The sequence below is a fragment of the Bacillus rossius genome, chromosome 18 (genome assembly GCF_032445375.1).
Source record: "Bacillus rossius redtenbacheri isolate Brsri chromosome 18, Brsri_v3, whole genome shotgun sequence".
Lineage (NCBI taxonomy): Eukaryota > Metazoa > Arthropoda > Insecta > Phasmatodea > Bacillidae > Bacillus > Bacillus rossius.
In genome coordinates this window covers 1,576,757-1,602,875 of record NC_086345.1, presented here as the reverse complement: position 1 = coordinate 1,602,875, position 26,119 = coordinate 1,576,757, and the positions used below count along the sequence as shown (strand labels likewise).

Sequence of the window (26,119 nt, the reverse complement as noted above, 5' to 3'; positions counted from 1 at the left end):
AATTACAATCACACCAACACTTACAAGCTAGAAACTCGACTAACAAAATATAAAGCAAAATAAAGTAAATGTTGAACTTTAACCCTTCTTAAAAAAGTCTTAAAAATCAACAAATGGGCCTTTTTTTATTTTATAATTATAACCAACAACGACCATTACAGGCCCTAAAAATTATTAATATATAACACCGTTTAAAAGCATTTTCCAATTTGGATGAAATAAAAGTACTTGTCTCACTTAAAAAAAAATTGTCTACACAAACTCCCTGCTTTATATAGTAGGAAATAGCAATTCTATCTTTATTATATTGTTGGCTCACCTTTCTTTGGGGTTTCTTATTATTATTTGCCTTGACCTTCAAAAATTGGCATAAAATCGCCAACATTGACTCAAAAATTGGCTGCAGTTTACCCTAAATTCACCAAAATGACTCAAAACATATCATTTTAAGGTAATAATTTTCACAGTTTTTTTTTTTAAATTCTAAAACATATTAATTAAAATTCCCCCCAAAATTTTAACAACACCTCAGTGGTTTGTCTTGCTAGTCCTCATTCAAGGATTTTACTGTGACGATACCCCACACTTATAGTATAAGGTGTTTTTCAGGCTGGTGCTCAGCACTTTCGCCAGCAGGTTTTGTTGTGTGACATCAATATTGTAGTCGCGATGTTGTCCCCACTATATGACCACTTTAGGAGTTAAACCACAAGCGAAGAGGTCTATTGCAACCAAACCCATGCTTTCAGAACGATGGGACGAAGTATCCCTCATGCTGGTGCTCAGCAACTGCTTGCCTGCAGGTATTATCATGTGAACTTCAGTCCTTTTTACGAAGTAGCCACCATGACAAGAACACTTTAGTCTGTTGTACAAATACGAGGCAGTCTACTGGGACGACACCCCTTGCTTCCAAGATGAGGTGTTTCTCGCATTCAATAGCAGTGGTTGTATGTTGTAGCTATGTCGTCTCCATTATAGGAACAACTCAGTGGTTAGTTTCAAAAGTCCGCAGGCGAGGTGATCTACTGCGATGACATCACTCTCCTTCAGGATGAATTATGCCTCGCGTTGGTGTTTAGCAATCGCTTGCCAGCAGGTTTTTTTTGCTGGACCTTCAGTGTTTATCGCGATGTCACCCACACGAAAATAACACCTTCGTGGTAAGGATTATTGCCTCCAGGCAAGGCATTTCCTGCAATGCACCACGCACATCCCGCATGAAGTATTCCTCTTGTTGGTGCCACTCACTCACCGGCAGGTTATGTAATGGGACATCATATTTTATCGCGATGTCGTCCCCATTGTGTGACTACTTCAGCAATTAAACTAGCATCACAGGTAATCTACTGCAACAAAATCCCATGTATCCGGGATGAGGTATCCCTCGCACTAGTGCTCAGAATTTGATTCCTTGCAGGTGTTGTCAAGTGATATTCATTGTTTGATGCGAAGTATACTTAATGATGGGAACATCTAAGTTTTCTCGGTTGTACGAAGGTGAGGTAGGATATTGCAATGGCAGCACTTCTAGGGCGAGATGTTCCGCACAATCGGGTTGTGTGACATTAAGAAATGGTATCTAGGTCATCCTCGTGATGGGTACACCTCAATGGTTAGTCTCACTAGTCCGCAGGCAAGGTGGTCTATGGCGAAGACACCCTGCATTTAAAGATAAGGTGTTCCTAATTCTAGTGCTCAGCACCCCCTTATCGGCAGGTTTAGTCACGTGTAATATAGTGCTGGTAGTGATGTTTGTCCACGTTGGGAATTCCTCTGAGGCAAGTCTCACTAGTCCGCAGGTGAGGTGGTCTACTGAAACTACATGCCATGCTTTTTGAACATGGTGTTCTCGCTTGTGCTAGGCAGGCATAGTCATGTGACATTCCTTGTTGTCGCGAAGTCGTTCGTACAATGGGACCACCTCAATGATTAGTCTTGTTTCTCTGCTTCCAAGACGAGCTATTTCCCACGCTGGTGCTCAGTACCAGCTCGTCGGCAGGTATTGTCGTGTAACCTAGTGTTGATAGCGGTGTCGTACCCACGGTGGGAACTCCTAAGTTTTTAGTCACTCTATTCCCCAGGTGAGGTGGTCTACTGAGACGATATTTAGTGCTCCAGGACGAGGTGTTCCTCACGCTGGTCCTAGGCACTCGCTTAACGGCAAGTGTTGTTGCCTGAACTCAGGTGTTGGTCGCAGTGATGCCCCAACTATGGAAACTTCTCAGTAGTAAGTCCTGTTTTCCCCTTAGGTGAGGCGGTCTACTGCGACGACACCCCGCGCTTCCAGGACGAGGTGTTTCTTGTGCTGGTGCTTAGCACCCGTGCCCACGCCCACATCAAGAACATCAACCCTTCCAGAGCGCTCGAGTTGGAGGGCGCAGTTGCCTTCTTCTCAGCGGCGGACCTTCCAGGCCATCGGAACCGCTTTGGGATAATGACAGATGACGAGGAAGTATTTGCATCGTCTAAGGTAACGCATTATTATACGTATGTACAATACATTTCAAATAAATACTGTACATGTAGTTATATTTACCTAGTAGATCCACAATTTGTTATTTAAAAATGAACCCTAAACGTGTGGAATGAACTATTAGTAAGCATTATGTAGGAATTAATATAATAGAGTAGTATGAATTAGCCGAAACTGGCTCAGAGTCCTCTCTGTGGTGCCGGGTGTCGGGATCCGCCATCATGGTTGCGATGAAATGGCCAACATCTCGAATGACTTCGACTTTTGACTCTGATTTTGCCCTTGACCTATAAAAGTTGGCATAAAATCGCCAAAATTAACTCAAAAATTGGCTGTAGTTTACCCATTGACTCCAAACATATGGTATTAAGGAATAATAGTAGTATAGTTTGGTTCCTCCGAGATCAGGATGCAGGATGTGGTGTCGGTGCCGGTGTCCGCCATCTTGGATTTGTGACGTCACGGCGGCAAAAATTCCTCAAAATTCCTCAAAAATGACTCAAAATGACTCAAAATTTCCCGTTTTAAGAAAAAATTTCCCGTTTTCGAGGGAAAAATTCCCGTTTCGAGGGAAAATTTCCCGTTTTATTCCTCAAAAATCCCAGCGGCTAGAAATGTCCTGATAGAGGCTTAAGCATCCTTAACTCAAGCCTCAGTTAAGCCTCTATCAGGATGTGACCTTGACCTTTGACCTTGACCCCGACGGCCATCTTGGATCCACCATCTTGGATGATGTCATTTCGTTTTCTCGAACATTCCGGCATTGTGTTATCCGCCATTTTGAATTATGACGTCATCGTTGCAATTTACGTTACGGCCGCCATCTTTAAATTTATTATCCGATTTTAATGAAAAAAAATTTTATAATTATAAAAAATTAAATTATAAAATTTTTAATAAAATATTTAAAAAACAAACATTTACGACACGGAGCTCGGAGTCCTCGGTTCAAACCCGTCGAGTGCAAAAAAAATAAAAATGGCGACCGATCCTTCCCCCCGTGGTGGCTGCAGGCATACTGACTCCCACCACTTTTTTTTTCAAAGCATATATATCGTCAGTTAGTATGACGTGATGTCCGCCATCTTGTCCTCGTCTGCTGGAAGCCATCATCAGTGTATCATCGGCGTGAGTGCACTGACGCCATGTTAGTTTAATTCTTATCTGCTAGAGTGCAGTAATCATTTACTATTGCTGTGACACCCGACATCTTGACTTTTGTCCGCCATCTTGAAAATCCGTAATTATTTAGCTAGAAATTCGGGAAAAATTAGAAATTCATTAAATAAATCACCCATTAATTTACATATTGATTCGATCCGCTCCTATCCTTGGTTCGATACCTGACCGATGCAATAATGTTTAATTTTATGTAAAATAATAAAAATTTCAATATTCCATGTTCAACATTCTTAAAGAGACTTTAAAACCTCTACTACCATCATCCTATAAGCCATCAAGACCAACATATTGGTAATTCGTAATTCTAATGCTAGAGATTCGGGAAAAAGTTCAAAATTCATTAAATAAATTGGCAATAAATATACTGATTGATTAGATCGACTTAGGTCCTTGGATCGATCCCTGACCGATACCAAACAACTTTAATACTTTAAAAAAGTACCACTAAAGTGACAGGTTTCAGAAAATAAAAACACCACAAGTTCTTTTAAAATACTTTTATTACATACTACAAGTACAAAAAAATACACAGACAAATTACTAAAGTCTTGTGGATTTCTCGATGTCTGCATCTGCCACCCACGAATTAAAGCGAGGTGGAAAGCCTTACCACTTGACGTAGGACAGTCCATTTCTTCGTTTTATAATCTTCTCCACCAAGTACATATCGGGATACAACGTAGGCTGAATCTCTTCGGCATAGAAGCCGCCATGGATAGGTTTGCGGTCCAAATCTTCGAGGTAGTAGGTCCTAGGTTCTGATTCACGAACATGTGTCACACGGAAAAGTTCGGGACTCCAGTTTGCAGTGAAACCTTTCTCGAAGATACCTTTCTGCTTGGAGATTCGCACAATGTCACCGACGTTAGCTTTACGCTTTCGTGGATCTTTCTTCTTCGTGTTGGAAAACACTATTTGAAGCAGGCGATTGTCCGTTCCGTCCTTTGGCTTCATTTTCGTGGTAGAATGAACCGTGGAATTATACTCGCTTATTAGTTTCGGAAAGATGTCAAGCCACTTGTAATTTCTGTTAGCCGTGAACTGCCGCCACATCTTGGAACGCATAGTTCTGTTAAACCTTTCGACAACGGAGGCTTTTACGTTACTAAATGTAGAGTAGTGTTTGATGCCATACTTCTTCATCAAAGCCTTGAAGATTGCATTGTAGAATTCTTTCCCGAGGTCCGTTTGCAGGTGCAACGGTACACGTCCATCACGCAAAATATTGTTCATGGCCTTGGCTACTTCAGTTGCAGTCTTTGATTTGACAGGTCTAGCCCAAGCGAACTTGCTATAAACATCGATGACTGTCAACATGTACTTGAAACCTTTATTCAATCGGGAATACGGTATCATCTCAACAAGGTCCGCCTGGAATAAATCGTCAATTCCACGAACTATGACTTTGCGACGAAGGTATTTCCGTCTAGCAGGAGCATGAAGTTCGCGAGCGATTCCGGTTCGACTCATTGTATGTAGCCGTCTTCCTTCAGTTCTTCAAGTATGGAGACTATTTCGTTGATGTGCGAATAGATTCCTACACTAAGCGATGCATGTAGAATTCTAAGGCGATCAACTAATTCATTAGGGTCGTCCCAATATACATAGTCAAATGTCTGACCACTTTCTAGCTTTTTTAAACCTTCGCCATGTATTGTTAGTTCACTGAAGAGATTAGCGAGAATGTCGATTTTTTCATGATCTACGTCTTTATATACACCACTATCTGGATCGTTATCGCGAAAATGTGCATTGGTTAGCTCTAGCAGTTTTTTGTACTCTTGTAAGTCTTTGTGAGAATATCCTTTAGGCTCCCTGCGAAACAGCAATTCGTACAGACCCGGAGTCCCACGCGTTTTGAACTCTGCTACGCGCACGATGTTTCCTGGTAGAATGTCTATTTCTTTAGCACCGAGGAACCACTTATTATGTTTTCTGTACACTCCGTAGGTCGTGTCATTATTCCGGCTCGTAAACGATATCAGGTATGGTCGGACCATTGCATTAACTTGATGTCCCTTTTTCGGTATTTTTTTCTTGTGCATGGACTCTGTACTTGTTAGTCCTCTTCTTCTCGATCTGGTTCATACTTTCTCTTCTTTACAGTCGGCATTTCATCTTCAACTTCTGTCTTCACAATGAAGGCTGGTTCTTCCTTGTTTTTAAGTTCGTCGAGGCGACTAGTGATTGGTTTAAATATCTCCTCATTTTCCATCTCACGTGCAAGTCTGGTTCGTCTAGCAAGTAAATATTTTTCGCGAACAGACTGTATAGCTCGATGAAGGTCACTGGCCAGGTCCGACATTGTACTGGCTAAAAACTTATTGCAAGACCTCCTTATATACTTTTTTATTCGTTCGCAGAAACTTCTTTCTTGTGTTTGGCCAAATCTGAATTTGTTGACGATTGAGATAGTGATGCTTTCAGACTACTTTGAAAAGTCATCAGATCGTCACGTCTTTGTGCATTCGATACTTCGATCATGTCGCGAATGCGAGAATCCGAAGCTTCCATGCGCTGGTCTATGGCTACGAGGTACTCAAGAAATTCCCTTTTCACCCCGTCTACTTTGTGAGCTAGTAGCGAAATTTATTTGCGGATAACGTCGTCATGAGACTTGAGAGCAGTACGTAAGTCTCGACTGCTGCGTCCAAATTTAGAAATGCTATGACTCATGTTTGACGATAAACTGATCGAAACCCTGTCTGTACCTGCCCTTATATAGCGGCCAGTCCTTTACGATGACTAGGAATCCGTGTTCTACTTTCCAACACAAGGAACACATGTCTTTGAATTCCTGAAACGACATGTCGGTGTTTACGTGATCGTCGTAAGCGTGGCGTAAATTAAGTTCGTCCATGCGAAACAAAACTATGACATTCGCATTATCACGCAGCAAATGTTTGGGTATTCTACCATACGTCTGACACAGGTAAACGCAGTCTACCTCGGCGTGTCTGCCCATGGAAAAGTACTCTTGTATTATGCCTTGTTTCTCGCACATTACATCGTCGAACACAAACACGGAATTAGGCTTTGCTTCGTTTGGAGGTACAACATCAGTATTATCGCTAAACGGATAATACTCCAGACCATCCACAGATTGTAGAACAGCGGCCAAGCGCTGGTACTTTGGCTGTTGCAACGACTTGGAATACAAGTAAACCTTCTCGAACCGAAGACCGTTTGGCTCCTCCAGTAAACTCAGTAAAACACACGTCTTGCCGCAGTTTGACGGTCCTGCTATGATGCAACGTACGGTGGACGGTAATAATATACCATGTCGCGATTCACGACCGATAGTTTCATCGTCTTGTGTAATGCACATGGGCAAACAAACATCTTGCTTGACGACCTGCATTGTACTGACGTAAATTCTATAAGAGCAATCGTATTTATTGATTTTAGGTCAGTTGCATGTAATGTCTCGAAGAGGTAAGAACAAAAAACACATCGGCGCGGGACTCGTGAACTCGCTGATAAACAACCTACCATTCAAGCTGCACATTCCCGGCTACAGATTCTAGCGAAAAGGTTAGCTCGCGGTGACGTGGGAATTAATTCTCTGGACGAAAAGTGCAAGCAGCACGATATCGCATATTCATTAAGCAAGGATCTGGAATCTAGGCACAGAGCAGATCAGATATTGGCACAGGAAGCCGAAGATATAAGTAAATCGTCGAACGCGGGACTTGGAGAGAAAATCGCAGCGTGGGGCGTTTCCAAAATCATGAAGGCAAAGACGAAATTAGGACTGGGCGCTCGTCAAGCCGGCTCCATCAAGTCAAAGACTAACTCGCGCAAGACCAAATGCAAGTCTGTTGCAGGCGTGCAAAAAGCCAAGCAAAAATTACAGACTCTCGACAAGAAGATTATAGGAGGATTTCTTCCTTTGCTTTTGCCTGCATTGGGTGTTCTCGGCGGCCTCATCGGTGCAACGAGCGGTATAGTGCGGGCAGTCAACACTTCGAAGAATGAACGCAAGCAGTTAAAAGAAGCACAGCGACATAATGCCAGCATGGAAGCCATTGCCATTGGTAAAAAAAACGGCGCAGGACTCTACTTGCAACCTCACAAATCAGGCCGAGGCATGAAAAAGAAACGAATGAAAAAATCCTAAGTTCCCTACCGAAACGACCGCTCACCAATATAGATTTAATAAAGTACGCACGAAAACTTCAAATACCAAATTTCCGCGGCGTGTTTATGCGAGACACTTTGCCAGGAAGCCAAAAACGCACGAACGTGCCATCATTAATTTAGACACGTCGGCGGGTCGCGGCACGCACTGGGTGTCCTATGTAAAGACTGGAAACATGGCCGAGTACTACGATAGTTTTGGAAATTTACGGCCTCCGCCCGAACTGCGACAGTACCTGGGTCGGACCACTACGTTGTTTTACAATTACGAAACGGAACAGAGGCCTAATCAAACAAACTGCGGACACTTGTGTCTTCGCTTTTTAACAAACAAAAATTAGCTGACCAATAAAAATTGCTACTTAAAGGTTGTGCAGTGACGATAATTTATTAGTCATGTCGATAACACTTACCTTGACAGGTCACGCATCTGAGCTGCGAGCGGTTCATTTCCCGCCTCTGGATTTAGACGGAGAATGGTGTATCGGACTCGTAGATTTTCAAACGTATAATGCCATACCGAACATCGACGAGGAAAACTGCAAGATCTGCTTCCTGAAAAGCGATGGGACCGCTCATGAAATACGGTTACCTGTTGGCTCTTACGAAATAGATGACATTGCAAATTACATAAGGGATATGTTACCACAGGATGTAGACTTTCAACTGCGTGGAAATCCAAACACTCAAAAAAGCATTCTAACATGCAGTGAAAATGTCGACTTTACGAAACCTGGGACCATAGGTACGATGCTCGGATTCGAATCAAAGGTGTATGGTACAGGAAGAACGTACGAATCTACGCGCGCAGTAAACATTTTGCCTGTGAATGTCATAAGAATAAACTGTAATTTGGCAAGTGGAACGTATCTCAACGGAAGACTAAGCAACATGCTGCACGAGTTTTCGCCGATGGTCCCGCCAGGATATAAACTGGTAGAAGTACCGCAAAGTATCATTTACGTTCCAGTCATCGTGAAGTGCGCACACGAAGTCGTCGTCCGAATCGTTGACCAGCGAGGACGATTGGTGAATTTTCAAGACGAGGAAATTACATTACGTCTGCACTTGAAGCGATGGGCATAAAGTTCGTAACACCGAACAATTATAAAAGAAATCGTAATGTCGTGAATAAAAACAGTTCTCTACCAGACATCGGTGTGTTAACACCCGACAACATAAAGTATCTCCTTAGTATTGGAAAAGTGCCGAATAAATATGGAAGACGAAATCCTCAACGTGGAAGATCCGGTCATTTTTGATGACAGCATTACGAAAATGGAATTGCACGAGTACCAGCCTTTCCTGCTCGGACCGTACGCACTACCATCGGAAGTACGCATTGCTGTACAGCACCAAGATATTTGTACTTTACCTTCGCAGTCATTTCTACGTATAAGAGGCACGCTGACAAAAGCGGATGGTACGCACCCGACAACGACATCAATATCCTGCAATGGTATTCTTCACCTAATTGAGCGCATTACATATGTACTCAATGGCGTCGAGGTAGACCAGACGAGAGATGTAGGCATAACAACTGCTATGAAAAATTACCTTTCGCTCACGCCAAATGAACTGTCTGCTGCAAAGATGGCCGGTTGGGCTCTCGAGGATGAATATAAGCTTCCGGTTTATGCCGAAGGGAAGTTCGAAGTTTGTGTTCCTCTGTCCATGCTTCTCGGATTCGCTGAGGACTACAAGCATATAATCATTAATTCGAAACAAGAGCTCGTACTGCTTCTAGCCAACACGCACATTAATGCAATTGTCGCCGCTGCAGAAAACCCTCAAGATGTCTCGCTAACACTACAGTCTATCGAGTGGATGCTGCCCCACATCCAAGTGAGCACCGTTGAACGAGTCAAGATGTTGAAGAACATAGAAAATGGCAAGAACTTCGATGTGCCATTCCGATCCTGGAGCCTGGAAACTTATCCTGGCATGCCTCATAGTCAGCGTATCAATTGGATAGTAAAGTCCAGCTTCGCTAGGGAAAAACCAAGATACATCATCGTTGGGCTTCAGACCGGAAGACAGCTCAATGCAGGAGTAAGTCGCTCCGTATTCGATAACTGTCAAATACGCAATGTAAAAATATTTTTAAACAGCGAAAGTTATCCGTACGTTGACATGAACATGGACTTTGAAAGTGGAAGATTTCTTCTCGCATATCAAATGTATGCCAAGTTTCAGCAAGCTTACTACGGGCGGATACAGTCACCGATACTGAGTCCCGACAGTTTCAAGAACAAGGCTCCGTTAATGGTGTTTGATGTTTCCAAACAGGATGATCGTATAAATTCAAACATCATCGACTGTAGGATCGAGATAACGACTAGCGGAAATATTCCGCCAAACACCTATGCTTTTTGTCTGATACTTCACGATCGGCTTGCATCGTACAATTGTCGAGACAAACTTGTGAAAATTCTGACATAAATACTGTTTCGTTTTCTATGATAATTTAGTTACGACCGAGCATTGCTAGCCACAAGATGAACTGCAACCTGCAAGGTTTCCAGAGCCAAAATGGGTTCGTGCTCAAGGAAATTAGCTTCACCTCCGGAGACAAGACTCGAACACGCACTTTACGACCTCCGTATCCGTGGAAACTACTAGACGAAAAAAGTAAACGGTCGAATGAATGGCTATGTAAATATTATCATGGACTAGAGTGGGACGAAGGAAAAATTCCGTACCACCAAGTGAAAAACACTATTGAAGATTTACTACTGCAAAACGAAATAATCTACGTTGCCGGACCTGAACAGAAGAAATGGCTACGAGAACTGTGTGACGTCGGAGCAGCTGAAATTGTGGATATACAGACCAACTACGGTTGTCCTTCCCTGCGCAAGCTTAGTGCAATATACGCTGTGCAGCTACATGACAAGTTTGAACGTGTCTGTGCCTGTACAAACTCGCAGTTAATGCAGAAATGGCACACACAGTGTTAGTAGGAGCCTGCATATATAAATGTCGTACCTACGTACGTGCCTTCAGTTGACGTTCGACCTGCAAGAAGATGTTTACGTTTCATCCTGCTAACGTGTACGTGTGCGCAAGACCTAGCTTCAGCAGTGTCGAGTACAGCTACTGGGATTCCGGGTATCTACGTACATATACAGAAACCTGTGAAGGAGGCGCTCAGCATTGGCGGTTTGCGCACTTTCCTGTGTCCTACGAACCGACTCAGCAGCTGGTAGATAGTTGCGAACCTGGAAACTGCGCCGCCTATCACATGAGACCACACACAATCCTTCCTGCTAGCATCGCTGAGGTAGTCGCCTCGTCTGCATGTGCAACACCAAACATGAACGTGTTGCAACCTGTTGCGACCTATGATGCTTCTACGCAGACGTTCAAACGGTGTGCGTCTCGCCGTCGCAGTTCAGGCAGTGAATCTGTCCCAACTGGCACTGAGCCAAAGCCCAGGCGTAGACGTGGTCACAGACGTCACCGACCATGTCTTGTCGGAGTTGTCGACGTTGCAGAAGATGACCAGCTGGAAACCTGTGTTCCTGATCACGTGACCGGCGAACCAGTTAGAACCGGAGTCAACAAACCAGTTGGAACCGGAGTCGACGAGTCAGTTCGTGCGGCATTAAAGACTTTGCTTGTGAAAATGCTTGATTCCTTAACCTAATATGTATTTGTGTATGTTTTATAAATAAATGTGTAAAACTTGAACTCGTGTGTTTTTTATTTCTATAATTTTTAGGTACCTAATAAAAAAATAATTTTAAATACAGACAATATTTTGACTCATGTAGCATACCAGTAGACCGTGGGTATATAAGCGAGGTTCGGACGACTGGACCCGCAGTTCACCTCTGACCACGGTGCAGTACGGACGTGCTCTCTCCAGTAAGTTTCGTGAGATTTAGTTATGTCGACCGGAATAGAAAGTTTACCGTCAGCAGCGGGGACCTCGATAGCAGCAACGATGATGATGGCGTCGGAGATCCCGATACCGACTGCAGAGGAGGCAACGATACGTGCTGTTCCATCATCAGCTGAAGTTTCACCATCTGCATTCCAGACTTCATTTCATGAAGAGCGTACAGCGCATCAATGCAAATATTGTGGCGCATCTTTTACTAAACCTACGAATGCGCGCAGACATGAAAGAAGCAGCTGTCAGAATAATGCTCAAAGAATACAATTTCAGTGTTTAAAATGTAATAAACTAATTTCACGTCTCGACAGCTTACATCATCATTATAAAAAATGCTATCGAGAAAGTTAAGTGTGAGTATAATTCCACGGTGCATTCTACCACGAAAATGAAGCCAAAGGACGGAACGGACAATCGCCTGCTTCAAACAGTGTTTTCCAACACGAAGAAGAAAGATCCACGAAAGCGTAAAGCTAACGTCGGTGACATTGTGCGAATCTCCAAGCAGAAAGGTATCTTCGAGAAAGGTTTCACTGCAAACTGGAGTCCCGAACTTTTCCGTGTGACACATGTTCGTGAATCAGAGCCTAGGACCTACTACCTCGAAGATTTGGACCGCAAACCTATCCATGGCGGCTTCTATGCCGAAGAGATTCAGCCTACGTTGTATCCCGATATGTACTTGGTGGAGAAGATTATAAAACGAAGAAATGGACTGTCCTACGTCAAGTGGTGGGGCTTTCCACCTCGCTTTAATTCGTGGGTGGCAGATGCAGACATCGAGAAATCCACAAGACTTTAGTAATTTGTCTATGTATTTTTTTGTACTTGTAGTATGTAATAAAAGTATTTTAAAAGAACTTGTGATGTTTTTATTTTCTCAAACCTGTCACTTTAGTGGTACTTTTTTAAAGTATTAAAGTTGTTTGGTATCGGTCAGGGATCGAACCAAGGACCTAAGTCGATCTAATCAATCAGTATATTTATTGCCAATTTATTTAATGAATTTTGAACTTTTTCCCGAATCTCTAGCATTAGAATTACGAATTACCAATATGTTGGTCTTGATGGCTTATAGGATGATGGTAGTAGAGGTTTTAAAGTCTCTTTAAGAATGTTGAACATGGTATATTGAAATTTTTATTATTTTACATAAAATTAAACATTATTGCATCGGTCAGGTATCGAACCAAGGATAGGAGCGGATCGAATCAATATGTAAATTAATGGGTGATTTATTTAATGAATTTCTAATTTTTCCCGAATTTCTAGCTAAATAATTACGGATTTTCAAGATGGCGGCCAAATGACAAGATGTCGGGTGTCACAGCAATAATAAATGATTACTGCACTCTAGCGGATAAGAATTAAACTAACATGGCGTCAGCGCACTCACGCCGATGATACACTGATGATGGCTTCCAGCAGACGAGGACAAGATGGCGGACATGACGTCATACTACCTGACGATATATATGCTTTGAAAAAAAAAGTGGTGGGAGTCAGTATGCCTGCAGCCACCGCGGGGGGAAGGATCGGTCGCCATTTTATTTTTTTTGCACTCGACGGGTTTGAACCGAGGAATCCGAGCTCCGTGTCGTAAATGTTTGTTTTTTAAATATTTTATTAAAAATTTTATTATTTAATTTTTTATAATTATAAATTTTTTTTTCATTAAAATCGGATAATAAATTTAAAGATGGCGGCCGTAACGTAAATTGCAACGATGACGTCATAATTCAAAATGGCGGATAACACAATGCCGGAATGTTCGAGAAAACGAAATGACATCATCCAAGATGGTGGATCCAAGATGGCCGTCGGGGTCAAGGTCAAAGGTCAAGGTCACATCCTGATAGAGGCTTAACTGAGGCTTGAGTTAAGGATGCTTAAGCCTCTATCAGGACATTTCTAGCCGCTGGGATTTTTGAGGAATAAAACGGGAAATTTTCCCTCGAAACGGGAATTTTTCCCTCGAAAACGGGAAATTTTTTCTTAAAACGGGAAATTTTGAGTCATTTTGAGTCATTTTTGAGGAATTTTGAGGAATTTTTGCCGCCGTGACGTCACAAATCCAAGATGGCGGACACCGGCACCGGCACCACATCCTGCATCCTGATCTCGGAGGAACCAAACTATAGTACTAATAATTTTCACAGTTTTTTTTTAAATTCTGAAATATATTAATTGCAGTTTACAAGAAAACATTCCCCCCAAAATTTTAACAATTTGAAAAATTTATTTGCTGAAAGAATGTTGTTCTTAAAAGAATTAGAACAATAATTTAGGCCTCTACGGCCTAGACCTTCACCTGGACATTCAACCTTGACCTACAACCAAGATCGTCAACTTGTATTCAGACGTTTTGTTTTCTAGAAATTTCTGCCAGTTTGGATTATGATGTTACAACTACCATTTTTCTTTCTAGAAATTTGCGCCAAGTTCGGTTCTGTTACTTTTAAAATTGATGTTACAGTGCAGTAGTGTCAATCACAAGACCGTCAGATATTGTAGCAATTGACGTCTCGAGAACTATCTTGACCATCATATTGAAAATCTGTAATTATTAAACTAAAAATTCCGAAAATTTTCAAAATATGATTAATAAAATAGCTTTTTTTATACTGTGGGGTGCATGGTGTCAATAGTTATAAATAATTTATGGACATACACGATTAGACTGATTATCATTGTGATAATATCTTAAAAAAAACCCCACGCTTTTTTAAAAATAAAATAATTTTTTTTCTTGTTTACACTATTCTTAATTTATATTATTAAAATTTTCACAATATTCTTAATTCAAATTTATTAAAATTTATTTTCTATTTTTTGTTGGATTTTCTATAAAAGCGTGTTTTCTAGCTTCTTTTTTTGTTGGATTTTTTTATTACATCAATTTACTATTAAAGTGAGTTTGACTAGATACTGGCTGCTTTTCAATATCCTACTATGAAAACAAATGGTTTTCAATAAAATCGGGAAGTCATTGATGTTTATTTTAAGTCGGTAACTTATCCGATAAATGAGCAATTTGGGCGCCTGCTGCCTCCCTTGGATGAGATAGCCGGTTCTCAGGTTCCCTCTCCGAAAATTTCATCTTATTGAAAGTCGGTAACTTATCCGAGAAATAGGTGATCGGTGCGCCTGGTAGTTTCCCTTCTTGGTCTTGGCGCAAAGACACTGCCAGTTTAGGAAAAAAAATCGCTAATCCTGATTATCCTAGTAAGGATAACAGGTCTAACTGTTTAAAATATTGAATTGTCATCGGTCCTTGATAAGCATACCAAATTTCGAGTTAATCGGACGTTTTGAAGGGGGTCAAAATATGTTCAAAGTTTCCGTTACATACTAACATACATACGTATGAAGCTAATAAAAGCGTGTTAAAATTAACTTTAATTTTAATTTAATTTCAATTCTAATTCATATTGTTATTAAGTTCATATAGTCATTTTTATATTGACTGTATCCTAAAATTAGTGATAGAAATTCTTTTATAAATCATATTGTTATTACTGATAGAAATTTTAATTACGTACTGATATAAATTTTAAGACCAATGATATCAAGCACCTCAAAATTTTTATTTTTTAGTTAATATTGAATTAGTTTTTTGTTATGAATTCCTCAAAATTCACTACACAATCAATTTTCAAAGTTAAAAATTTTCAAGGGCTCGAAAGAGCATCAATTTTTGAAATTTTGAAATTTCGGGGTTTCGAACCTCCCCCCCCCCCCCCCCCATCACACACACACAAAAACACAATTGAAGGGGCAGTCAACTTCGGAAATATTTACCACCATGCCCCGGACTCATGGACATACAAAAAGCATAGTTATTGCCCATAGCAAAAAAGTAGGGTTTTTTGTACCTTTCACTTCTCGTGTTAAAGTAATAAAATTATTGTATATTCATCGGCCCTTGACACGTGTGGAAATTTTCAAGTCAATCAGATGCATTTAAGTTGGTGGAAATTACGTTGAAAGATTCCATTACATACATACATACATACAGGTGAAGCTAATAAAAGCGTGTTAAAACAGTCAATTTAACGAGTGCAGTTAGTGGTGGCAACCAATAATACAAAAATTACGTTCCTTAGTATGAAATTTTGCTTTGCACCAAGATTTACGATATTATTAAAATATCTTTAAAAGATTTGTGAAATGGGAGTGCATGACTTGATGTAAGTTTTTGGACATACGCTAATGCTAAGAAATTTTTCTGTTGAAGAAAAACTAAAAAAACTAAATAAATAAATGAAAACACCCAAAAAAGACAAAAAAAACACACAAAATTAAATTTTTGTCTTTTTTGGGTATTTTTATTTATTTCTTTCTTTATTTTATTATTTAGTTTTTCTTCAGCAGAAAAAGTTCTTAGCAATGGCGTATGTCCAAAAACTTACATCAAGTCATTATTAAAATAGTTTGAAATAAATTCAATCGAATATGATACTAAGGAAGATTTTTTTTATTCCAACGCCTGTTTTATGGCAATTATCCATTAATAATTGTTTGAGACATAGTTTTTACATAAAGTTTAGGATTTATAGAATAAATATTAAAGTTTTTGATTTGTTTATACATATATTTTAAAAGTAACGATTTTTTTTACCTTCAACTCGTGTTCTTGAACTTCTTGCAATATCATTGGTTGTAAAAAATATTAACAAAAGTTTTAGACAGCATTTATAAAGTCAAACAAAAATAGAATATATTCGCATGTGTACATGGTACGGAAGTTTTAAATATTTTCTTATTCCAATTCCAGGTTTTTTCAAGCCCTTGTAATATTGGTTTGTATTATTAAAAATGGTTTCAGGAAAAGAATTTAGGTAATAATTATAATATTTACAAACAATGTGAACGGACTTGATGGTGTGTGTGAGGGAGTTAATTATTGTTTCGTCCTCCAATCCTAGTTTTTTTCAACCCTTGCAGTTACGGTTGCTCGTACTTCAGAAAAGTTTAAGTATTAATACATTCAAACAGTTGTGATATTCTTTATATTAAACTAGCCGTGGCCCGCGACTTCGTCCGCGTGAGATTTATTCAATCGTTACAAATAGTACTTCATTGTGATAATTGATTCGCAAAATTAACGACTATATGATACATAGCTGAAACCCGCGACTTCGTCCGCGTCGGAAACACTTAATTTATTGAGGGTGATAGAACACAAAAAACTCAGATATTAAAGTGTTTAATATAGGCTACATATTAAATTATTTAAAGTCTACAAAATGTATTCTTAAGATGCTGAAATGCAAGGTAAATATTTTTGTGTAGTGTAGAAGGCACAGGTCAAGCAGCACAGGCGCTCTAGAGGAGACATAGGCTTTTAGATCGAATGTTGTTGGGCTTTGCACAGGCTTGCAGTCTTTCAAATATTAACATTGCTAAAATTTAATTATTTTTTTATATAAGCAAATAAAAATATTACTATGCGTAGCATATAATTCAGCTTTATTAAAACTGTCAGATCAAAATGAAATTCAGTTTTTTGTGACTTACAGCACCTATAAACGAATTATGACATAAAATAATAACAAAACAAACACATTAACACAACACATACACTGATACATATAAAAAGCTTTGCGACAAAACACGAAATAACACAACACACAGATAGTTAAAGATTGATAAAGTTCATGTTAACTAATTGGTTACTTTGATTTACATAAAAATCTTAAACAGAAACTAAAATGGTGTAGGCTATACAAAATAAATATGTAGATTACAAAAGTTTAAAATAACTTTTTGCTTAAGTTTTTTTACAAATGAATGTTTCTAGATTATTCAAAAAGACTTGTATTTTTTTTTAGACATTTTATAGTTTCTAATGGGTTTGAAAGTGTCACTAATTATGAAATTGCAAGTTCGAATTCTTAATCCAAACAAAGATATTATGTCTGAACCAACAAAAATGCATCACTGATTGAATGTCTAACAAATATAAAATGTGAATAGTTTATATAGAAATGTAGCATATTCAAAATAATTAATATGCCTGAAATTTTAAAATATTAATGTAAGAACATGTTATGCATACATTCAATTCTATTCTAATTAAATTAAGTTGATGCAGAGAACGTTATAAATGTAATAATACCCATGTAAATATCTTCATGTGTTGCTAATATTATTATCTTGTAGCATTGCAGGACAGTGCATTCCCCAATTTTTTTTAAAGTTTTTATGAATAATATGTTTTAACAGTCATACAGTATGTAAGTTGTTTAAATAATTTTCAGGCATAACCTTACTGTGGTACATGTAGTAAATCATTGAAACTTACAATGAATCTTTTCAAATAACTTTCATGATAATATTTTACCGTTTATAATTGTTTTCCATGTTAATATTTATGTTTCCTTATGTTTTATTAATGTACTCTCTCAATTAATTACCGTTTCTATTGTTTGTGTATTGTTTAAGCCTATTTGCTTTATTATGAAACAGCCATGTAACTGTAAATTTACCGAATTCTACCTAAATAATTACGTTTTTGTGTTTTAAAATGTTTTTTTTAAGCTTTAAATATTTTGTTTATATGCGCAAATGCACTGTAACATATTTTCTTTTGTAATTTTGTCCATGGGATGATGAAATCATGTGAGCCAGTTGCGTGGCAGTTAGAGTGAGAAAGAAAGGCGTGCGTCGACACAGTGACGCCGAGGCGATAAAACGATAATGATGCATCCTGTGTAAGAGAGAGACAGAGCAACTAGCGTGAGAAAATATTCTGGGAGTCCCCGATTTTGATGTGAAATTGAAAAGAGACATATCAAGGGAAGCCCCGAGTTATGTGTGTACCGTTTTTTTTTTTTATGTATTGTAATTTGTTCTGTGATTGGTTGGTGTTGGAGGGAGTGCTGGATACTGTGCTGTGATTGGCCGAAAGTTACGTCATGGTGCAATCCTTGGTCTCTCCTGAGACCAGTGTGTCGTTTTGGTTCGTCAGTCATCTACTGAACAGCGACTGAGGAGGTGGTTAGTTGAGTAGGTGGCTCACAACTTAATTATGAAGATGTAACGAGTAAATTTCGCGCCTGTGGTCCGGGTGTCACCGGTTTTATAATCAACCTTATTTTCGTTTTTTCGGACACAATTAGAATTTGGTGTCGTCGGTAATCGCCCAAAACAGGACTTACCAAAGTTCGCCACTGTTGCCGAGGACATTGTCCTTCGGCCTTGTACCGAAAGTTGAGTGCAACTGCGGGACTTTACTTCGAACTGTTTTAATATTCAATTTTCGGCCAGTCAGCGTGTGACTCAAATTAATGAAGCTTGTTTGTGAGTAAGTAAAATACCGTTTCAACTTGTAAATGTTGTCGCAAGATGGCGGCAAATGTCTCGTGAATTAGTAAGGTATAAATAAATAATCAGTGAATAACATTTTGTGTACGAGAGACATAATTGAAATTCAACAATCGCCCGTAACTATTTTCCTGAGTGAAACATAACCTCACTTTTTCAGCATCCGAATATGCAAGTGTACCTTGTGAGTTACCCTTCGAAGTCCAAAACGTATAATATCTGAGCTAGTCCGGCGGTCTTTGGAGTGTAACAATCTACATGTTGGTGAAAAAAAATCTTGGTGTTACTATGTGATAATTCTGATAATTAAATTTGTTTTTTTTACTAAAGGTTATACAATAAATGCTATCGTAATTCAGAGACGTTTGTTAACTTGAAAATCAGATCTGGACAGATGAAATATCTTGCTGAATAGTTTCACAAACATATTTCCCAATTATTATTTTTTTATCAGAATCTTTTGTTGATCGATTGTGATTACTGTTGGAATATCATTTATTGAATATCAAACAGTAGTTGAGATAAATTACTACTTTGCGAAACACCTAATAGGTACCATGAAATTTCATTTGCAAATCTTACTGAAAAGCGTCTATTTGTAAGATAATTAAAACATATAAGGTCAGGGGGGGTAATAAGGCCCACTTTCGAAATAAACAGCACCTGTACGTAAAGTAATGAAGTTATAAAAAAATCTTATAAATGAAAGTTCACATTTGTAAAGTACTGCACTTAAATGGAATTAAGATTAATTTCAGCGAGAGGTACAGTTGACATGAAATGAAGGTGAAGACATCGCTGCAAATGGGCTTTATTTCCTGCACTGACATGTAATAAGGCCCACTACATGAAAGGTACATAAAATCAACAAGTTTAATACATGTAATTAAAATAACTTTTTTATATACCTACATATTACATACATACTTTATTGACCAAAAATAGAACATTTTTGTCTTGTAAAATGCGATACATGTAGTTTGTAACCTTATTAAAGTTAAAACTAAAGGTAAGGACCAAATGAAACATTTCTCTAATAAGTGAAACAAAAATTTGACTGAGCAATTACAAAATTAACAGCAAAAAAAATCTTCCTTGTCGTCTTTTGTAAGACCGACACATATCTCATGGACCCAAACCCCACACTTGTTGCAAGCCCGCATGTCAGCCTGGTAGTCTTCTCCGCAAGCAGTGCAGTACCAACTTTGTGTCGTGGTGTCAGATGTTGAAGATTGTACAGTTGCAGTACCAGCTTGTAATAATGGAGTAGTTGCTTTTGAACGAGCAGTAGATCTTCCTGGAGCTAACGAAGATGTTGCAGGTTGATGTAGTGGTGTAACCCCTTCCAACTGGTTTGTGCATGCATCGTTGTCTGGGACAGCTGCGAACAAATTCCTTGATAGTCTTTGAGCTTTATAGTTCACAGCCTTTTTGCGAGGAACTCCACTTGATTTCTTGGCTTTCTTGTGTGGTGTTGGTAAAAGTTCTTGAAATGGTGATTTTGTCATTTCATGTCTGCGTTTATCATGTAGTTTTGCCAACCTTACAGAGAGAGGCGTATCATCATCAGATTCTTTTTCTTCGTTGAATGTGACAGTACTGGGGGCGAAGGCTTCTTCTGGAATCACTTTATAATCGAATGGATAAATTCCTGTCGCACGAAAGCCATTAGCTATGTTGCTCAAAGTCATGGATTTGCTCCACACAGGAGTGAATACTTCAGAGAAAGTATCCTTCGTTAATTTCCTGTCAGGATCTTCTGGGTCTCGGTCCCACCAGTATAGCAGTTCAGCATCCCAATAATGCTCGAAAGGTCGGAAGACTGCTTTGTCTAGTGGCTGTAATTCGTGTGTAGTGTTACTCGGCAAACAAAGCAGAGTTATGGAATGTTCTTCAGCTTTCTCTACAATAGATATGTCCAAATGAGGTTTTGCTCCATCCATGACAAGTAAAGTATCACCCGCAGGTTTGAATTTTGCAAAGTGTTCCAGCCATTGCACAAAAACTTCACTTGTCATTGACCCCTTAGGTGTCATAACCACTTTTGATCCTGGAGGAAGGCCATGTTTGAAAGTCTTTCTGTACCTCTTTCCTTTAAACAATATCATGGGAGGAATCACAGCTCCCATGGCACTAACACATGCAACAGCTGTCACATTCTCAGCATGTTCATGAGAGACAAGATGAACACGTTTGGCTCCCTTGCGTGCAAGAACATTCTGTTGGTGGTGCAATGTCAAGCGAATCCCTTTTTCGTCCATATTAAATATGTTCTGAGGGCGTCCGTTCAGGTTAAGTTGGTTAATGACAGCACCCAGTTTAGTGAAGTAGTCATCAACAATGAATGGGTTCAATTTCTGAGCTCTTGCGGGGTTCAGTGACTGGGCCTTTCTTCTGCACAGACGTGGATGGCGTTTCAAGAAGCCACGAAACCATTCTCTACCAGCTAACTTGTCTTCTTTTTTAAATGGATGTTTGATTCTGTGTGTTTCTACGAATTTGAAAACACACCTACGCATGATTAAGGGCGTTAAAGGAAATCCTATATCAGCAAAACGAACAATCCTCTCTTCCAGATCCTTCTCTTGGTCTGCAGTGAGAATCTTATGGCAACCCAATTTTCTTTCACAGCTCCCAGACTTTAAATGATTTCTTAAAGTTCTGCGAGGTATACCGCAGTGATTTTCAACATACCTTTGAGATTTTCCTTTCCTAAGTAACTGTAAAGCTTCCTCCATCATGCTACGTGTCCAGTTGCCTCTTAGGCCTCGGCATTTCTTACCCATTGTGACAATCTGAAACAAAAATAAAAACGCATTTCTTATGTCAACAATGGATTAAAATCATCCAGTAATGGTGACTGTTTTCTTATGTATTAAAGTAAGGTTAATTTAACTCAGGTAGGTAAGCTCAAAGTTATAAGCTAGAAACAAATAATTTAAACTATTACTTTTCAATCAACATACACCTAATATGGTGCCGGGTGTTTCACTTTCAACACAGAGTTCATAAGAAGTCCATGGCTACCATTATATCTACCTACTTAAAAATAAATTAACATGTAAAAATACCAACAAACCTCTTTCTCTGATTGTATAAACTCCTGACTGACTACTGACAATATATAGTACATACTTGCACCATAGTTCAGCAGTGATTTCATACAAATAAAATAAAAATAACGGTGTTTGGTCCTTGCAGGAAATAAGGCCCACTTATTCTTTCATGAGGGCCATATTTCCTGTAACGTAGACATTTTGGTTTGCGGTTATACCGTCGCTTCCTTTATGTAAATTATAACAACAATCATATCTAGTTTATTGTTAATTCAATACCCAACACATTGCACTAATTCACAAAAATGTAATACATAACTTACAATGAAATAGCATATCACGATTCTAATACAAATTTATAAAAACATCAATGTTCTTACCTTGCTCACCTTGCTTCGTGCGTGCTTCACGCGTAACTAAATCCACCGGGTTCTCGTATACACCGCTAGATGGTAGCCCAGGGTAGGTACATACTGCTTTGCGTTGCAACCTAAATATCTCATCGCTACTATCGATATCAGCTCTCGGGCCTTATTACCTGCTGGGCCTTATTACCCCCCCTGACCTTATATGTATATATACCACGCATTAATTGACGAGGCCTAAAATTGATAATTTTTTACTCATAAGAAAGTGTTGGAAAATATCAAAAGCTTTACTCATGTTGAAATAAAATACGTGTGTGTGGTTGTGGTGAAGACGATCTTCCTGATTGAAAACTTTTAGGAATAAAATTCATGTGCCTATAAATATTTATTTCGTCTAAAACTTCTAAAACACTACATAACAGAGGTATTGGTCAATATCTTGACACTAAAATTTAACTGTTAATAACACTTCAAGAAAATAAAAACCGATAATTGGTTGAACACACAACATCGGTATATAACCACTCACTGACTGATACACACTTAATTCAAATATTTTTACTACAAAAGAAAAAATAAATAATGTTTTAAATGTTTGTTTGCGCTTTATTTAAAACATGGTGGAATGATAATGCTACAGTTTATAAAAACTTAAACGCTACAAAACATTTTTGCAAAACTCCGTTCCCCCGTAGAAACCCCCGGAATGGCCACCGCATGGGGAGCCCAAGAAAAGAAACGGGCTCCCCATTTGGAAGTCACCTGGAAGGTTTTTTTCTGATCCACCCACCATTTATTTGGTAGCCTGACTTGTTACAAGGGATTGTATTTCTACCAGAGAAAATGCCACCATTTTGTCTGGGCAATCCGCCTTCGAGGAGCCGGAGTGGTAGAGCGGATACGTGCAGTCTTCTTAACACTGACATGTTATTCCACGAGTTTACAATAGTTTTTTTTTTTGTAATTAACGCGTACTTACTTCTGATATTTGATTTGGGATGTAACTCAGTACAAACACCGCCATATTCTTTAGGTTTATTGAACACTAGCCGTGGCCCGCGACTTCGTCCGCGTGGGATTTATTCAATCGTTACAAATAGTACTTCATTGTGAAAATTGATTCGCAAAAATTAACGACTATAATTAATTATGATACATAGCTGAAACCCGCGACTTCGTCCGCGTCAGAAACACTTAATTTATTAAATATAGCTGCCCGGCCCGGCTTCGTACGGTTTAAAAAAATAAGACATGTGTTGCAGTCGTTCAGAGTTATGCGCGTATCTACAGTACATATATTTTCGTAATATTTGTAATTTTTTTGTGCTTACCTATAGCTACTATTATATACTTACACCTATTTTCATTCTCTCGGTATATTTTGTATTTTTTTAAATTATTTTCATAATACATACACCCTTCATTTTGCACTGGAGGTTACTAAAAAAAATATATTAGTAGGTTTCGATATAATAAATTTGATGATTATTTAATTATTTGTATCCAGCTACTATTCTATACACCTATTTTTATTCTCGAAGTTTTTATATTTTTTTTGTTGTTTTACGTATTTTTATATTTTTTTGTTGATTTATGTTTATTTTTACATTTTTTATTTAGATACATATACATATATACTTACACCACATATACACCCTTATTTTTGCATAAGAGGTTACTAAAAAGAGATACCTAAATAAAAGCTAGGATAATAAAAACTTTTTTGTTACTATTTCAATTAGGTATTATTAATATTGACTAATTTATTGTTATATCATACTTAACTATAAATCATATATCATCAAATTTATTGGGTTAGAGCTTCCCTGTAAACGATATTTGATGTTTTATTTTGTGGTAGCAAAATAAATTGATTATGAGCAGATCCAACTCGTGATAGGCCCACATACAGTTGGCCATGAGTAAAACATTCCTTTCGTAGGTCGATCCATACTAATTCTAAGGTTTGACCTTGGGACTTGTTAATAGTAAACGCGAAAGATTTTTTCACCGGAAATGGGAGCCGTTTAAACGGGATTGGCAAATCAGTTGGGATCATCGGTATTCTCGGAATATGAGCTAGCTGACCAGCTGCCGGGCCGGTAATAATGGTCGCTACAATTAAATTGTCCTTTAATTTTTTAATAAGCAGCCTTGTTCCATTGCACATAATTGGAGGGCTTAAATTTCTCAAAAGCATGATTGGAATTCCGATTTTTAACGTCAATTGGTGTGGTGGCAGTCCAGAAGGTTTCAGTGAATTTAAAAATTCCTTTGGATAATGGACTGCGTCTTCGATGTTAGTGATGGTGTCGATCGATTTGTAGTTTTTTATTTGGTCAGGAACTTTTTGTAAAATCAGAATGTTTATTTCGTTGACAGTATCATTCCTAGGTGCTAGACGATTTTCAGTTTCTGGTGGAGATTCTCTTTCACGACGTATTTTTATTGCCCTAGCCCGTAAACTATTTCCAGAAAGTTGAGATCTTGATCTTTTGGGCACTTTAAAATGATAAAGAAAACTAAATACCACATCAACTAATACTAAAGTATTTGCTTACATGTTGAACAGGAATTAGCCTGAATATGAAGTGGTGATTGAAAAATTATAAAAAATTCAAAATGTTTTGAAGGAAAAATATACGAAATCGCACACAACCGCTGCGTAGGAAGCCGACCGCGCAGCACTTTATTTTGTGACATTGACTCCCCTCCCGCACCACCGTGACTGCTGCTTAGCTGTCGAGCGGGGTGTGGGCGGGGCGCGGGAGCAGAGGCAGGCGGTGGTGGGACCGCGAGCGTCAAGAGAGACACGATGACGACAGACAGACGCGAGTTACTGAATTACAAAGATATAAAAATTAAAATATGTTGCTTAAATAGTGTGGTTAATAAATAACGCGGTAAAAAGTAGCCTATGTTCATCAGGGATAATGTCGGCTTCTAATGGAAAAAGAATTTTTCAAATAGGTGCAGTCGTTTCGGAGCCAATTCAATATAAACAAACAAATGTTTCCTCTTTCTAATATTAGTGTAGATGATATTTCAATTTTTCCAAAAACCATCCTCATTTCTACCCCTTGGGTCGGATGTTGCCCGTTAACCAACTCGAACGAGATTTTCCGTTACTTTATTTGATATATCTGTTTGGAAGTGATTTATGAAAAATTACGGCAGTTATCGTGTACATAAAAATGTGATATATGTAGATGTAAATATATATAAAATTTTGAGTTGACGATGGTTTTGGGTTCTATGAACGTTGAAACAAAATTATATAAAAGTTTTCCAGAAGTCGCACCATGGCAATAGCTTCAATAGGTTGTGCCGAATCAGTGCTACTTTAGGCACGATTTTTTTATTTTCTTAGTTTTACAAAATTTTAAATTTTTTTATAACTCTAATTTTACACTTTCGCCCGCTGCTTTCGCCCCATCCAAACTTGTTCGGTCGAGTGTACCGGCAGGTTATCTTGTTGAGTAGCATAGTGCTCTCACCGCCGTTTCCCACCAAATTTGCTGGGTCTAGCCGACTACAGGGCTATCATCAGCAACGGTATCCACTGGCCGTCGCGTTTCGTCACGAGTTTAGCGCTACGCGTGACGAAAGTAGCCGCCCTAAGCTTCCCATGGTCACCCCCACCCCTTCTCGGAGGTGTGCTGAAGTT

At 38.8% G+C, this 26,119-nt stretch overlaps 1 protein-coding gene across 2 annotated transcripts in view; it reads left to right on the top strand.

The window, feature by feature from the left end:
- Nucleotides 1–26,119, top strand: part of LOC134541171 (xanthine dehydrogenase-like) — a 296,422-nt gene that overhangs the window by 114,723 nt on the left and 155,580 nt on the right. For both annotated transcript variants that reach the window (XM_063384402.1, XM_063384401.1), the window contains exon 15: nt 2,253–2,473. In XM_063384402.1, the coding sequence (XP_063240472.1) occupies nt 2,253–2,473 (221 nt within the window). The remainder of the gene's footprint in view (nt 1–2,252; nt 2,474–26,119) is intronic.